The sequence below is a fragment of the Salvelinus alpinus genome, chromosome 15, assembly GCF_045679555.1.
Source record: "Salvelinus alpinus chromosome 15, SLU_Salpinus.1, whole genome shotgun sequence".
Classification (NCBI taxonomy): domain Eukaryota; kingdom Metazoa; phylum Chordata; class Actinopteri; order Salmoniformes; family Salmonidae; genus Salvelinus; species Salvelinus alpinus.
In genome coordinates, this window is record NC_092100.1 from 46,648,731 (window position 1) to 46,666,211 (window position 17,481).

At 46.9% G+C, this 17,481-nt stretch overlaps 1 protein-coding gene across 2 annotated transcripts; it reads left to right on the forward strand.

The window, feature by feature from the left end:
* The first annotated feature begins 1,261 nt into the window (after positions 1-1,261).
* On the forward strand, positions 1,262-17,461 carry mlc1 (modulator of VRAC current 1). Of its 2 annotated transcripts, XM_071343789.1 has the most exons (13): positions 1,263-1,479; positions 3,828-3,942; positions 10,622-10,930; positions 11,264-11,353; positions 11,714-11,767; positions 13,660-13,761; positions 13,989-14,090; positions 14,878-14,949; positions 15,144-15,260; positions 15,454-15,510; positions 15,608-15,730; positions 16,038-16,199; positions 16,900-17,461. In XM_071343789.1, exons 3-13 carry the CDS (start codon positions 10,697-10,699, stop codon positions 16,978-16,980), a joined length of 1,194 nt encoding a protein of 397 aa, XP_071199890.1. In that variant the 5' UTR covers positions 1,263-1,479; positions 3,828-3,942; positions 10,622-10,696; the 3' UTR covers positions 16,981-17,461. The 2 variants fall into 2 exon arrangements, with proteins under 2 accessions (XP_071199891.1, XP_071199890.1); XM_071343790.1 differs by lacking the exon at positions 3,828-3,942 and having other exon boundaries at positions 1,262-1,479.
* Positions 17,462-17,481: the final 20 nt, after the last annotated feature.

Sequence of the window (17,481 nt, forward strand, 5' to 3'; positions counted from 1 at the left end):
GTTTTTCTATTTGCAGGATAGATAGGTTTTTAAGAGGAACTAGTCCTCTCCCACAATATGTATGTAGGCCTACTTATTTTGCCATGCAAATTCACCTATGGGGCATTTAAGGATTCTATTACATGATATTCTATTCTACTCCACTGCTTCAAACTTCTTCAAAACTCAGACATGATAGATCGACAACTCTGTGCTCTGCTATAACCTTAGACACAGAAAGGTACTGTGTTGAACTAAAGGCCTATGCTTTACTGAGACTGAACAGCCATTCCATGTCTTGCGTTTGTTGAATTGTCCAGTGTGTGTAGAGGGGACGGAGGAAGGTGGAGGGGTGGAGGAGTTGTTGAAGAGTATCCATGGAAACGGCTGTCCAGGAACAATTTTAAACCAAGAGTATACTGCTTTGTTCAGAGTCTGAATGGAATCCCTGCTTGCGGGAACACACACTCTCTCTCTCACACACACACACACACACACTTTAAACACACACACAAACACTTTAAACACACACTAATTATATTCAAAAGGATGTAATTCAGGGAAAAGTATTATGGGGAAACTGATGTGAGACACTGGAATGAATTTCCATCAGATTAGCTGTTGCAGATGTGGCATGAAATCACGTGAACCAAATGCCTCTCTGTCTCCTCTTTTCTAAAGCCCTGCCGGACAATTTGATTTACTGGACTGTGAAGTGTAGCTAGCAACTGTTGGTCAGGCAATGGCAAGAAGCAGGGGGAACTTCTAGAGGGGAGAACCCAGAGTTATTTAACTGAAACAATGAGATTATTCTCGCTATGTGTGTGTTTTGTGTGGGATGTGTGTGTGTGTGTGTGTGTGTGTGTGTGTGTGTGTGTGTGTGTGTGTGTGTGTGTGTGTGTGTGTGTGTGTGTGTGTGTGTGTGTGTGTGTGTGTGTGTGTGTGTGTATTCAGTCTACAGTTATGTGACTGTTTGTCCCTATACCTTATGGAATTTGTGTGTGTCCGTGTGTTTGACCAAGTATCTGGGCCTGACTGTGTGTATTAGCTAAAGTGTGTTTGCATGTTCTCAGTGTGTGGGCAGATGGGTGGAAGGACAGAAGGGAAAGGTGGTCTGCCCTATCTATCTGCCCCTAGCGCGAGCCCCTTCTCCCCTTGTTTCTCTCCCCTCCTCCTCTCCTTTCCGCCTCTCCTCTCCCCTCTTTGTCATTCACAGGCTGTATGCCTCTGGCACAGAACGCGCTGGCAGCCTGAGAGGCATGGGTTTTTGTTCCCCTCTTTGAAAACAGCTAGCTCCAGAATTTTGTTCTCTCTTCTAAAGAGAGTGAGAGAGAGGGAGGGTGAGAGTGGGAGAGAGAGGGGGAGAGGGAAGAAACTTCTTTCCGACCGACAAAAACAAGTGTCTTCTATATGGGATTATAAAATTGCTGTGTGTCCATTGAGAGAGAACTTGTGGGTAGATAAGTTGGGGGAGAAACTACAAGACGGACAACTAAACAGGTGAGTGGGAGAGGCATACAAGGGAATGGGAGAGGAGAGGAGGGGAAGGATACGGTGGAAAGGGGGGTGTTTGAGTCAGACGAGACCTGTAGGAGAGAGGGGAGTGGGTGTTGTTTTTGAAGTTCTGTAGGATTCATTGATGTGTGAACATTTATTTGCGTGTACTTCCATTTGTATTATTCTTGTTCCTTGATATCCCCTTTTTATCCTCTATCCGCTCAAAGTTATACCTATTTTTACTACACACCATTTTCACTCAGAGGTATATAATGCTCTCAACTACTTTGATGAATATAACTCATAATACATCTTGTTGATCTTCTATATTTTATTGGAAAGAAGATTCAAGAAATCAAGATAAATGGTAAATAAAACAATTTTGTCTTATGACACTATGTGCTAAATCCTTATTTATCAACTGATAATTTATTGAAACCAATCAATCAATCAAGTTTATTTTATATAGCCCTTCGTACATCAGCTAATATCTCGAAGTGCTGTACAGAAACCCAGCCTAAAACCCCAAACAGCAAGCAATGCAGGTGTAGAAGCACGGTGGCTAGGAAAAACTCCCTAGAAAGGCCAAAACCTAGGAAGAAACCTAGAGAGGAACCAGGCTATGAGGGGTGGCCAGTCCTCTTCTGGCTGTGCCGGGTGGAGATTATAACAGAACATGTTCAAAATGTTCATAAATGACAAGCATGGTCAAATAATAATCAGGAATAAATGTCAGTTGGCTTTTCATAGCCGATAATAACTTATTATTTCCATTTGTGCAGCCATTTTATCTCCCTAAAGAACCAAAGATAATGACGTTATCGTTTGATCCCGATTCTGATTTCTCAAAGTGTCTGAATGTCACACAATAAATGATTGATTGAATAAATGATTGATTCAGATACTGATTCTGTACATCTCACAAAGTGTTGGAGCCCTTCCCTGCAGTCAAATGACCTACCGGTCTCATGGTGGAATGTTATTCATATTTTTCATAGTTTCATAATTAATCATCATTATTCAACAAAAAAAAACCTGCCTAAAAGCCAGTGTTTCTACACTCTTAGAAAAAAAGATGCTATCTAGAACCTTAAAGGGTTCTTCGGCTGTCCCCAGGGATGAACTGGGAATGAAAAATGGCCCTGGACTTTTTGACTCAGACCGGCCCACCAAAACCCCCCCAGCGATACACAACCATCCACACAACCCACGCCACACTTTATGAAAAACAAGATTGCTGAACAATATTTATAACAATGACTTTAGTAAAATAGATGTAAAATAGAACAAGGGGTATGTGTTGCTCTAGAGGGAGGCTGGCTGGAAGAAGCACGTATTGGCACAATGGCACTGGCAGCAAGGTGGCAAGGATATATGGAAACATCTGACCTGTAAAATAAATAATACAGGAAGAAATTTGTTGGTGAAAGGACTGGTGAGTAGGCAAGTCATAGAATAAAATTAAAATAAACATATTTCCTACCTCGTTAAATTAGTAATTTCTGCAGCAGCTCACTTCTCTCAGCAGTGCCATCTATAACCAGGTCTCTGTCCAGGGCCATTAAAACATCTCGCTCAGTAGCCATGAGCATAAAAGCCTCCAGGTGCTGTTGAGATAGAGTGCTTCTGAGCCTACTCTTGATGAATTTCAGAGTAGAGGGGCTCCGCTCGCAAGCTACCTGGGTTACTGACAGGGTAAGTAGGATCTTGTAAGCAAGGCCCAGGATGTGGTATGCGTCGGTCAATAGATTGTACTGACTAAGAATACGGTAGCAACACACTGGACAGTCCTTGCAAGATGAACAGCTCTTGTTCCCCATCTCCACCTCGTCTTTATTTCCTTCAGGTCCATGATCCTCCATAGTCCTGGTTGTGTATTCTTCAAATCCCGATTGCTTTAACCTAGTCCACTGTTCTGCCAGACTCATGAGCTCACTCTGTAAATTGGCCACCATTGCTCTGCTGTCAAATTTGATCAAACATTTTCTTAGTTCTTGAAGGGCTGTCTGTGGAAGGCCACTGGATGTTATCTGACTAAAGTGTTTAGGGTCCTGAAGAGCCATGTTGGCATACAAAGTGCCATTACTCAGAAATTGCCGATGGATGCCATCTATAACTGTATCCAGAATTTGATTATGGACACCAATCCTGTATGCACTCTCTGCCCAAGTCTCATCTTGTGCCATCTCTCCAGGCATGGTTTTCTTCTTTCTGGCCCTTTTCGTTGGCAGAGTGGTCTCTAACTCCAGCTCTGTTTAATCATCCCGTTTCTATAACTTTCTGTTGGCCCACTGAACAAATGTGTCTGCAGCTGCCTTGACTTTTTCAAAATCTCTTGCCGTTCCTTTCAGCTGCTCCTCTGTAGACACAACCATACGATGCGCAGACAGAATGTCCATTCCACTTGTTTGAAGATATTTTGAGACTGGTGAGGTGACCTGAATACTTCTGAGGAATATCTGAGCTGTAAGTATCGTTTCATACTTCAGCAACCCCTCAATGTATCCTTGTGCCTTGACCCATGCAATGGTGTTGATGTTTTTCTGATCTTGTATGGTTGAAAGAGTGAGAAGGACATCAACATACAGACCCTCATCTGGATTTCCAAAAGCTCCAGAGACCTTCTTTAAGGCACTGTCTTTCTCCCACCAGCGTGTCTCTCCAATTGGAGCAAGACGTCTGTGTCTTTGGTCCTTGCTCTCCTTCTCCCAAATGTTCATCCTCTGGTAGGATTCACGGAAGAACACAGCTATGTTGTTAAGAAATACACAACCAACATTTATAATTTTTTTTAATTTTGTTCCGTCGTTAAATCCTTGTGCAAGAAAAATGGTCTACAGTCAAGGCCAAAAGTTTTGAGAATGACACAAATATTAATATTCACAAAGTCTGCTGCCTCAGTTTGTAAGATGGCAATTTGCATATACTCCAGAATGTTATGAAGAGTGATCAGATGAATTGCAATTAATTGCAAAGTCCCTCTTTGCCATGCAAATTAACTGAATTACCAAAAAACATTTCCACTGCATTTAAGCCCTTCCACAAAAGGACCAGCTGACATCATGTCAGTGATTCTCTCGTTAACACAGGTGTGAGTGCTGACGAGGACAAGGCTGGAGATCACTCTGTCATGCTGATTGAGTTCGAATAACAGACTGGAAGCTTCTAAAGGAGGGTGGTGCTTGGAATCATTGTTCTTCCTCTGTCAACCATGGTTACCTGCAAGGAAACGCGTGCCATCATCATTGCTTTGCACAAAAGGGATTCACAGGCAAGGATATTGCTGCCAGTAAGATTGCACTTAAATCAACCATTTATCGGATCATCAAGATCTTCAAGGAGAGCGGTTCAATTGTTGTGAAGAAGGCTTCAGGGCGCCCAAGAAAGTCCAGCAAGCGCCAGGACCGTCTCCTATAGTTGATTCAGCTGTGGGATCGGGGCACCACCAGTACAGAGCTTGCTCAGGAATGGCAGCAGGCAGGTGTGAGTGCATCTGCACGCACAGTGAGGCGAAGACTTTTGGAGGATGGCCTGGTGTCAAGAAGGGCAGCAAAGAAGCCACTTCTCTCCAGGAAATACATCAGGGACAGACTGATATTCTGCAAAGGGTACAGGGATTGGACTGCTGAGGACTGGGGTAAAGTCATTTTCTCTGTTGAATCCCCTTTCCGATTGTTTGGGGCATCCGGAAAAAAGCTTGTCCGGAGAAGACAAGGTGAGCGCTACCATCAGTCCTGTGTCATGTCAACAGTAAAGCATCCTGAGACCATTCATGTGTGGGGTTGCTTCTCAGCCAAGGGAGTGGGCTCACTCACAATTTTGCCTAAGAACACAGCCATGAATAAAGAATGGTACCAACACATCCTCCAAGAGCAACTTCTCCCAACCATCCAGGAACAGTTTGGTGACGAACAATGCCTTTTCCAGCATGATGGAGCACCTTGCCATAAGGCAAAAGTGATAACTAAGTGGCTCGGGGAACAAAACATCGATATTTTGGGTCCATGGCCAGGAAACTCCCTGGACCTTAATCCCATTGAGAACTTGTGGTCAATCCTCAAGAGGCGGGTGGACAAACAAAAACCCACAAATTCTGACAAACTCCAAGCATTGCTAATGCAAGAATGGGCTGTCATCAGTCAGGATGCGGCCCAGAAGTTAATTGACAGCATGCCAGGGCGGATTGCAGAGGTCTTGAAAAAGAAGGGTCAACACTGCAAATATTGACTCTTTGCATCAACTTCATGTAATTGTCAATAAAAGCCTTTGACACTTATGAAATGCTTGTAATTATACTTCAGTATTCCATAGTAACATCTGATAAAAATATCTAAAGACACTGAAGCAGCAAACTTTGTGGAAATTAATATTTGTGTCATTCTCAAAACTTTTGGACACGACTGTACATTGGTGGTTAGTCTCTAATTTGTTAATGCTAAGTACTAACTTGTCAATAATCATAACCATTCATGCATAACAATGACTTCAACATTTCGAAAGTTTGGTGTAGTACGTCAACCTTTTTTTAATGTCCTGCCCATCCAGGCTGTGACTGGTCTGTTCACAAAAAGTGACATTGACGAGCGCTTGTTTCAACAAATGGCACCCGATATAGCTAAATAGCCAGCTAGCTAAACCCAAACATTGCTTATCTTCTCCCTATTGTTTTCTGTCTTACCGCTTCAGCTGCAAAACCTTGACTATTGCTGGGCTCAATGGACTGCTCTCTCTGCTCTCTCTCCTCTCTGCTGCCAGTGCCTTCAGGCTCACTAGGCTGGGATGATTGACTGGTAACGGCGACAAATTAGTAATTTGTTATTTTAAAACATTTGGCTGCATCAGCTTCAAGGGACTTCAACCTCTTCTCTCTCTGCTTATCAGCACCACCTTTACATTTTTCTCTTTTTGTTTGTCCATCTTGCTCCACTCCACTATTTATCCAAATGTCACCACTTAACAGAGATGGGAAAGGGGCGGTGCCCAGGTAAAGATAGAATGGACTGGACCAAAAGTAATCGGCTGGGAGAGAGAGGCTGACAGATGTAATACCCAACCGCAGTGGCAGTGTGTCACGCCCTGACCTTAGAGAGCCTTTTTATTTCTCTATTTGGTTAGGTCAGGGTGTGATTAGGGTGGGCATTCTAGGTTTTCTGTTTCTATGTTGGTGTGTTTGATTCCCAATCGAAGGCAGCTGTCTATCGTTGTCTCTGATTGGGAATCAGATAGAAGTTGTTAGTTTCCGTTTGGGTTTTGTGAGATCTTGTCTTTGTTTGTTGCATGTTTTGCACTACAAAGCTTTACGTTTTTTGTATTGTTTATTGTTTTTGGTGGAACATTAATAAAGAAAATGGACGCCTACCACGCTGCACCTTGGTCCGGTCATTCTACCAACGAGAGCCATAACAGAAGATCCCACCAAAAACGGACCAAGCAGCGTGGCCAGGAAGACTGGACATGGGAGGACATCCTGGACGGCAAAGGATCCACGAACGAAGCCTCCAGTGATGATCCATGGCACGAAGCCTCCAGTGATGATCCACGGCCCGGAGCCTGTAGTGATGATCCATGGCACGAAACCTCCAGTGATAATCCATGGCACGAAACCTCCAGTGATAATCCATGGCCCGGAGCCTCCAGTGATAATCCATGGCCCGGAGCCTCCAGTGATGATCCATGGCACGAAGCCTCCAGTGATAATCCATGGCCCGGAGCCTCCAGTGATAATCCATGGCACGAAGCCTCCAGTGATGATCCATGGCCCGGAGCCTCCAGTGATGATCCATGGCACGAAGCCTCCAGTGATGATCCATGGCCCGGAGCCTGTCGTGATAATCCATAGCACGAAGCCTCCAGCGATGATCCATGGCCCGGAGCCTGTAGCGACGGTTCCCTGTCCGGAGCCTGCAGCGACGGTCCCCAGTCCGGAGCCTCCAGCGACGGTCCCCAGTCCGGAGTCTCCAGCGGCGGTCCGCAGTCCAGAGTCTCCAGCGGCGGTCCGCAGTCCAGAGCCTCCAGCGGCGGTCCGCAGTCCAGAGTCTCCAGCGGCGGTCCGCAGTCCAGAGCCTCCAGCGGCGGTCCGCAGTCCAGAGTCTCCAGCGGCGGTCCGCAGTCCAGAGCCTCCAGCGGCGGTCCGCAGTCCAGAGTCTCCAGCGGCGGTCCGCAGTCCAGAGTCTCCAGCGGCGGTCCGCAGTCCAGAGCCTCCAGCGGCGGTCCGCAGTCCAGAGTCTCCAGCGGCGGTCCGCAGTCCAGAGCCTCCAGCGGCGGTCCGCAGTCCAGAGTCTCCAGCGGCGGTCCGCAGTCCAGAGCCTCCAGCGGCGGTCGGCAGTCCGGAGTCTCCGGCGGCGATTCACGGTCTGGAGTCTCCGGCGACGTTCCACGGTCCGGTTCCACGGAAGCGGAGGGATCAGCGTGTGGAGCGGGGGCTACATTCCGAACCGGAGCCGCCACCGAGGAGAGATACCCACCTGGACCCTTAACTATAGAGTCAGGTTTTGCGGCCGGATTCCGCACCTTTGGGGAGGGGGGGATACTGTCACGCCCTGACCTTAGAGAGCCTTTTTATTTCTCTATTTGGTTAGGTCAGGGTGTGATTAGGGTGGGCATTCTAGGTTTTCTGTTTCTATGTTGGTGTGTTTGATTCCCAATCGGAGGCAGCTGTCTATCGTTGTCTCTGATTGGGAATCAGATATAAGTTGTTAGTTTCCGTTTGTGTTTTGTGGGATCTTGTCTTTGTTTGTTGCATGTTTTGCACTACGAAGCTTTACGTTCGTTGTATTGTTTATTGTTTTTGATGGAACATTAATGAAGAAAATGGACGCCTACCACGCTGCACCTTGGTCCGGTCATTCTACCAACGAGAGCCGTAACACAGTGGGCCGGCAGCCCACTCGCATGGGCCAGTCAGACACACAGCACTTGGTTATTTTTATTTAAGCAGTGGCTGGGGTAATTTATATTTTGTGTTGCATGGGCCCCAATTGTCAAGCGGCCCACTGGGAAAACTCCCGGTGCTCCAGATGGCCAGTCCGTCATTGGCTGTCCCCATAGGAGAACCCTTTGAAGAACCATTTTTGGTTGCAGGTAGAACCCTTTTGATTCCAGGTTATACCCTTTTGGATTCTTTGGGTACCAAAATGGGTTCTCTTATGGGGACAGCTGAAAAACCCTTTTGGAACCCTTTTAATTTTTCTATCAACAATGATAAGCCACCAGGGTCTGACAACTTGAATGGAAAATTACTGAGGATAATAGCGCATGATATTGCCACTCCTATTTGCCATATGTTCAATCTAAGCCTACTAGAAAGTGTGTGCACTCAGGCCTGCAGGGAAGCAAAAGTAATTCCGCTACTTAAGAATAGTAAAGCCCCCTTTACTGGCTCAAATAGCCGACCAATCAGCCTGTTACCAACCCTGAGTAAACTTTTTGAAAAAATTGTGTTTGACCAGATACAATGCTATTTTACAGTAAACAAATTGGCAACAGACTTTTAGCACGCTTATAGGGAAGGACATTCAGCAAGCACAGCACTTACTCAAATGACTAATGATTGGTTGAGAGAAATTGATGATGAAAAGATTGTGGGGGCTGTTTTGTTAGACTTCAGTGTGACTTTTGACATTATCGCTCATAGTCTGCTGCTGGAAAAACGTATGTATTATGGCTTTACACATCCTGCTATAATGTGGATAAAGAGTTACCTGTCGAACAGAACACAGAGGGTGTTCTTTAATGGAAGCCTCTCCAACATAATCCAGGTAGAATCAGGAATTCCCCAGGGCAGCTGTCTAGGCCCCTTACACATTTTTGCAATCTTTACTAATGACATGTAGCAGTGTGTCTACAGCTACTGAAATGACTGCAACACTTAACAAAGAGCTGCAGTTAGTACCAGAATGGGTGGCAAGGAATAAGTTAGTCTTAAATATTTCAAAAACTAAAAGAATTGTATTTGGGACAAATCATTCACTAATCCCTAAACCTCAACTAAATCTTGTAATGAATAATGTGGAAATTGAGCAAGTTGAGATGACAAAACTGCTTGGAGTAACCCTGGATTGTAATCTGTCATAGTCAAAACATGTTGATACAACGGTAACTAAGATGGGGAGAAGTCTGTCCATAATAAAGCTCTGCTCTGCCTTCTTATCAACACTATCAACAAGGCAGGTCCTACAGGCCCTAGTTTTGTCACACCTGGACTACTGTTCAGTCATGTGTTCAGGTGCCACAAAGAGGGACTTAGGAAAATTACAATTGGCTCAGAACAGGGTAGCACGGCTGGCCCTTAAATGTACACGAGGAGCTAACATTAATGATATGCATGTCAATCTCTCATGGCTCAAAGTGGAGGAGAGATTGACTTCATCACTACTTGTTTTTGTAAGAAGTGTTGACAAGCTGAATGTACCGAGCTGTCTGTTTAAACTACTAGCACACAGCTCAGACACCCATACATACCCCACAAGACATGCCACCAGAGGTCTCTTCACAATCCCCAAATCCAGAATAGACTATGGGAGGCACACAGTACTACATAGAGACATGACTACATGGAACTCTATTCCTCATCAGGTAACTAATACAAGCAGTAGAATCAGATTTTAAAAATAGATAAAAATACCCCTCATGGAACAGCGGGGACTGGGAAAAGACACACACACAGGTACAGACACGTGCATATGCACACAAACGCTAGTACTCTACACACACCTACATTGAAATAACACTGTATGGTGGTATTATCCATTTTGTATTGTAGATATGTAGTGGTGTAATAATGTTATATGATGTACTGTTTTATTTTTTGTTTTATATGTCATGTAAATGCTTTAATGTGTTCGGACCCCAGGAAGAGTAGAGTAATGAGAATCCCTAAAAAATTAAAAAATGACAGACAAGTTTAGCTATATTTCAGTCTTTGGTGATGTATATAAAGTGTAATATTGGGATGCTAACTCAAAATGGAGTACATTTCCACTCTATATCTGACATTGTACAGGTGTCTTCTTTTTTTTAAGCCCATAACCATGTGTGTGAGGTGGATACTTTTGTTTCAAAGTAGATTTATTTAAGACTACCAAGAAAATTTTGTGTGACCCTGATTTAACCCACTGCAGTAAAATGTTCATGTCCTCTCTGCCAGACACACACAGGTTCCTCAGACCCAGTGTGACCGTCCCATTGGACTATCTGGGGGCGCTGTCACTCATCTCTCACTATGATGCAGCGGGACGATCTGTCTGCCATGGAGGAGTTCAGCTACACCCAGATGCCCACGCTGGAGAGGGGGGGTGGCGGGGGTACGGTGGGCCGGCGGGGGTGTGCGGAGAGGGAGCGGCCGGAGAGCTACACGGTGGACGTGAGGGCCAGTGACCTGCAGCTTGCCCACTCGGAGAAGCCCATGCACCCCTGCCTCAGCTACAGGACCTGGCTCTACAGCGTTCTCATTGGGGTGAGAGGTCGGGACATCAAGGGTTAAAGGGATGGACAAATGGGGTATTCAAAAAACCCAGTGCTGCTGTAATTGATTACTCAATGCCATTGATTGGTTAGAAAGAGCCCACACATCTGGTTATTCCATTCACATTCGGATTTGAAAACAGAAAAACTAGAGCGTAAAATCATCCCTCAAAGGGGGGAATGTACAACCTCCTCACAGGGGTGAGTGAAAAGAGAACAGGGGTGGGGGGACAACTTTTTGGTGAACTCTCCTCTTGGCAGTTTACATGCTAACCATTGTGTGGTGTGTGTGTGTGTGTGTGTTGTGTGTGTGTGTGGTTCACAGAGCAGTCTGTTGGTCACAGCAGGCTTCTCTCTCTACCTGGGCAATGTGTTTCCTGCTGCTATGGACTATCTGCGCTGTGCTGCAGGCTCGGTGAGTGGCTCTCAGCTGACCAGAGTCTGAAAACAGGCTGATCCTCATGATCGTTGTTATTATTATGATAATCATCATTACTTGATAGTATAGTAGCTTCAAATTAGAACCCTTACAAGAGCAGAGACACGTGCTTCTAATCATGTTCATTATAATAAAGACAAATCTGCCCAGTTACAAAAATGTTTAACACCTGGTGCCTATGAAACAGCATAGCACTGCAGGCAAGCAAATATTGAGAGTATGTACTATATTTGTGTAATCTTGCATGCCAGGCTTGAGAGCTACAGAGTAGTATATGAAGTATTATGAGAAACTTTCATCTTGTGAGATTAGTATTTGTGTGTGTCTTTGTTTCAGAGTGTCCCGGCAGCAGTTGTCAGCTTTGCCATTGCCAAGAACCATCATGTTGCAGTGAGTACACAACAAATAGGCTTACGCTACTCAATGAGCAAATGTGTATTTGTTGCATGAATGTTGTCCAGGGGCCACTGAGATAGTGCTTAATGCTGTCAGAATGTCCTCTTAATACTGTAAACATGTCCCCGTAATAATGTCAACGTGTCCCCTTAACCTTAATACTGTAAACATGTCCCCATAATACTGTCAACGTGTGTCACGATCGTCTGTAGAATAAACGGACCAAGGCGCAGCATGCTCTGAGTTCCACATCTTTTATTTTGTGAAACTTAAAAAGAAAAAAAAAAAGAAGCCAACAATGACCGTGCAGTACTGAGGTGCCACATGCACTGACTCAAAACAAGATCTCACAAAAACCCAGTGGGGAAATGGCTGCCTATATATGATCCCCAATCAGAGACAATGATAAACAGCTGCCTCTGATTGGGAACCATACCATACCAGGCCAACATAAACATAAAACAACCTAGATAACCCACCCTAGTCACACCCTGACCTAACCAACATAGAGAATAAAAGGCTCTCTATGGTCAGGGCGTGACAGTATTCCCCCCAAAGTTGCGGACTCCGGCCGCAAAACCTGACTCTATAGGGGAGGGTCCGGGTGGGCATCTAGTGTCGGTGGCGGCTCCGGTGCGGGGCGAAGTACCCACTCAGACCACGGGTCTGGCCATGGAGCCGGGTAGAACGCCATCGCCCGGACTGGGCCTCAGCGCCGAAGAAGACTCCGGCCATGGAGCTGAGTTGGCCGCCGTGCCTGGACTGGGCACCGGCGTAAAGGAAGACTCCGGCCTTGGAGCGGGACTGGATACCGTGCCTGGACTGGGCATCGGCGCAGAGGAAGGCTCCTGCCCTGGAGCGGGACTGGACACCGTGCCTGGACTGGGCATCGGCGCAGAGGAAGGCTCCTGCCATGGAGCGGGACTGGACGCCGTGCCTGTACTGGGCATCGGCGCAGAGAGGGTCTCCTGCCATGGAGCTGGACTGGACGCCGTGTTCGGACTGGGCATTGGCGCAGAGGAAGGCTCCTGCCCTGGAGCTGGAGGTTCTGGACCGTGGACCGTCGCAGGAGGTTCCGGACCGTGGATCGTCTCAAGGGGGTTCCGGACTGTGAACCGTCTCAGGAGGTTCCGGACTGTGAACCGTCTCAGGAGGTTCCGGACTGTGGACCGTCTCAGGAGGTTCCGGACTGTGAAACGTGGCCGGAAGCTCTGGACTGGGGACCGTCGCCTGAAGCTCTGGACTGGGGACCGCCGCCTGAAGCTCTGGACTGGGGACCGTCACCTGACGCTCTGGACTGGGGAGGCGCACTGGAGGCCTGATGTGTAGGGCCAGCACAGGTGGCACCGGACTGGTGACACGCACTTCAGGGCAAGTGCGGGGAGCAGGCACAGGACGTACCTGACTGGGAAGGCTCACTTGAGGGAGAGTGCGAGGAGCAGGCACGGGACGTACCGGACTGGGGACACGCACTTCAGGGAGAGTGCGAGGAGGAGGCACAGGACGTACTGGGCTGTGGAGGCGCAACGTGTCCCCTTAATACTGTAAACATGTCCCCGTAATAATGTCAGAATGTCCCCTTAATACTGTCAGAATGTCCCCTTAATACTGTCAGAATATCCCCTTAATATTGTCAGAATGTCCCCTTAATACTGTAAACATGTCCCCGTAATAATGTCAGAATGTCCCCTTAATACTGTCAACGTGTCCCCTTAATACTGTCAGAATGTCCCCTTAATACTGTAAACGTGTCCCCTTAATACTGTTAACATGTCCCCGTAATACTGTTAACATGTCCCCGTAATACTGTCAACATGTCCCCTTAATACTGTCAACATGTCCCTGATGCAGGTGCTAATAATATATTTTACATCTGTGATTGACAGGTGTCAGATTTCCAGGTGGTATTTGTGTCCACCTTCGCTGTGACGACCACTTGCCTGGTGTGGTTTGGCTGTAAGCTGGTGTTGAGTCCCTCTGCTGTCAATGTGAGTCTACAGCCGATCTGTTTTTCTCATCTCTGTGCACCCTAGATGTAGTTGCCCTAAGGCAAAGCCTTGAGGGGCTTCAATTGTTTGTTTGCATGATACCTGACTTGCATTACAATCACACACACATGCATGTTGTAGGATACAGATGTTGAATGAATCTCTCTCCCTGTCTCTGACAATCTCTCTTCCCTTCTGTTTCTCTCCCATGACCCGCCGCTGTTCAGATCAACTTTAACCTCATCCTGCTGATTCTGCTGGAGGTGCTGATGGCAAGTACAGTCATCCTGTCTGCACGCTCTGCAGAGGACTGCTGTAGCCACAGGAAGGTGTGTGTGTTATTGTTAAAGCTGGGAAACAGTATACAGTATGTGCTGGTGTTGCCTGTACTCTTACTCCTCTTATACTGTGCTGTGTAGGATTGTTTGTCTGCATGTCATTATAACATGCCGTCCCTCTCTCTCCCCCTCCCTCCGCACTGTATGTCCTCTCTCTCCCCCTCCCTCCGCACTGTATGTCCTCTCTCTCCCCCTCCCTCCGCACTGTATGTCCTCTCTCTCCCCCTCCCTCCGCACTGTATGTCCTCTCTCTCCCCCTCCCTCCGCACTGTATGTCCTCTCTCTCCCCCTCCCTCCGCACTGTATGTCCTCTCTCTCCCCCTCCCTCCGCACTGTATGTCCTCTCTCTCCCCCTCCCTCCGCACTGTATGTCCTCTCTCTCCCCCTCCCTCCGCACTGTATGTCCTCTCTCTCCCCCTCCCTCCGCACTGTATGTCCTCTCTCTCCCCCTCCCTCCGCACTGTATGTCCTCTCTCTCCCCCTCCCTCCGCACTGTATGTCCTCTCTCTCCCCCTCCCTCCGCACTGTATGTCCTCTCTCTCCCCCTCCCTCCGCACTGTATGTCCTCTCTCTCCCCCTCCCTCCGCACTGTATGTCCTCTCTCTCCCCCTCCCTCCGCACTGTATGTCCTCTCTCTCCCCCTCCCTCCGCACTGTATGTCCTCTCTCTCCCCCTCCCTCCGCACTGTATGTCCTCTCTCCTCCCGTTCTCTCTCTCTCTGATTCTCCCTCTCCCCCACTTTGTCCCGCCTCCTTCTCTCTCCCTTTCTCTCCCTCAGCCAGTGACGTATGACGGTCCTGTGGTTCTGACACCGGCCGTCTTTCCCACCCGACTTCTAAAGGCCTACTCTGTGAGCACATAGACACTGAGTTTCTGTGTTCACGAATGAGATACATTATTACACATTCTACTATGTACTCTTAACAGTGGCTCTAATGTTTGTACTTTGAAACACCAGACGTACGCCGGCTACATTGTAGTTCAGCACTTACAGTACACCAGCGTTGATACGGCATCCCAATGGTCACTGCTGTTTTCTGACAGGTGATTGAGGTGATAGTAGGAATCTCGTCTGTGTTTGGCGGTATCATCGCTCTCAACATGGACGTCTTGCTCCCTGGTCCATACCTGTCTGTCACCTTCTTCTGGATCTTAGTGGCTGTGAGTTAAGCTGCCTGTGTTACATTGGGTCTATATAACAGTGGTTCCAAAAAGTGTTGTTCCCGCCAAGGAGGCAAATTGTTTGCAGACACATCCCAGTCTTCATTCATGACCCAATAGTCTGTCTGTGACTCAGCAATGTGGGTAAGAGACTGAATCACCTGTGCCTCTATTTTGGTCCCTGTCTCTGCAGTGTTTCCCCAGTGCCATTGCCAGCCATGTCGTGGCAGAATACCCCAACAAGTGTCTGGTGAGTTTTTAAAGGTTATGTATTCTGGACAGGTGTCACGCTCAACCATTACCTCACTGAAGACTATCTATCCCCCCCCCCCCCCGCCGCCTCTCAGGTGGAGATGCTGATTGCCATCAGCAGTGTGACGTCCCCGCTGCTCTTCTCAGCCTCAGGCTTCCTCTCCTGCAGTGTACTCAGTTTCATTGACATCTTCCTGCATGAGGTGCCTACAGCCAAGGTGAGCTGCCTAGTGCTCTGTGACACAGTAGGTAGAGTCTGTGTAAATAGGATGAGCTCAGAAGGACTGCCTCAGGGAAGCCTCCAGCTCAAAGTCATTTTGACAAACATGCTCAAGATATAACTAATGACCATCGAGAAATTCAATGAAATATAAAATCATACAGAGCTTTTCATGTGGTGGTTATAACTCAGATAGTGAGTGAATCCCAAAGTTTTGACAAAGGGACATGTGACATGCTCAAGAATGATTCTGTGGTTGTAACTCAGATGGTGTACCAATACAATATGTATGTGTGTGTCCCTAGCAATCGTATGAGATCCTGCTGCTGATTCTGATGGCGCTGCTGCTGGTGCAGGCAGTTCTGACTCTGGCCACCGTGGTGCACTGTGCCTCCTACAAGAGCCAGCTCCGCATGGGGGGTCCAGAGTGGGATGACAGCCTGCAGCTCCCAGCCTTTCACTCAGAGGTACACACACACATACTGTTCACACAGTCATGCAGATTCCCATAGACATGAAGATTCCCATAGACATGAACTAGGACCAACACTCTCCTATTGTACTCTCCTATCATACTGCATACAGTCTCTCTCCCCCCCCCTCTCTCTCTTTCTCCCTCTTGCTGTCTCTCTCTCAAACACGCACGCACGCACGCACACAGACACACAGACACAGACACACACACACACACACACACACACACACACACACACACACACACACACACACACACACACACACACACACACACACACACACACACACACACACACACACACACACACACACACACACACACACACACACACACACACACACACATATCTTTAGCAGATGAGATGTTGTGCTCTATGACTCACTGATGTATATTCACTGATGAAGAGTCACTGACGAAGAGTCACTGATACTTTGACATACTGAGGTGAGAGATGCACCAGCTCTCTGAAAATGTCACTAACGTGTGAGGAGGAGTGATGCCTATGTCTAAGCTGGTCATTCATGGAAAAACAGTATGTTGTGCATTGACGGTGTGCAGACTGCAGTGACAAAGTACTGTATAAATGTCTCTGCTCTGTCTCTATTTTCTTTTCTAAATGATATCCTCTCCTTTCCTATCCATCCCCTCCTCCCTGTCCCCTCTTCCCTCCCTCCATCTTGCTCACTCAGCAACAAGCATCCAATGGAACACTGCGGGAGTTTGACAAAGACAAGGCCTGGAAGGCGGTTGTGGTCCAAATGGCACAGTGAACAGAGGAGGAGGAGAAGGAGGACAAAACAGAAAAGACAGACAAGGGAGAGGAAGAAGAAATAAATAATGAATACCGGCAATCAATTTCCCTGTCAGAGAAAAGAAAAAGAAAAGGAGCAAGGACAGGGGGAGGACAAAAGAGTGAGGGAATGGAGAGGAAGGATACAATAGGAAGTGTGTGACGTCATAAGCATTCACATCTCTCTGAGGTCTACATTTTAAAACATGCTATAACAATCTCCTTACTGTGTACAATCTGTAGACAATTGGGTACTCTCATGCCTCTTTGTACTGTATTTGCGGCACAGTATTCTTTCAGTCTTTGTCTGTATGTAGTTATCTTTATATATAGGGCTTTAGGTCAAACTGATATTTACATGGAGATTTACATATACAACAGACCTTCAGTTTTTTACTATAAAACTATTGTGTCCTGATTGTATTCCTGTCATGTCGACAAATAAAACAGTTTACACACCATCATGTCACTTCACCATTTT

Bases quoted from the DNA above. Each gene is read 5' to 3' on its own strand.
- mlc1 (XM_071343790.1), top strand. From the start codon at position 10,697: ATGATGCAGCGGGACGATCTGTCTGCCATGGAGGAGTTCAGCTACACC. The intron at 13,762-13,988 runs GTGAGTCTACAG...GCCGCTGTTCAG, and splicing joins TGAGTCCCTCTGCTGTCAAT to ATCAACTTTAACCTCATCCT. The intron at 16,200-16,899 runs GTACACACACAC...TTGCTCACTCAG, and splicing joins TCCCAGCCTTTCACTCAGAG to CAACAAGCATCCAATGGAAC.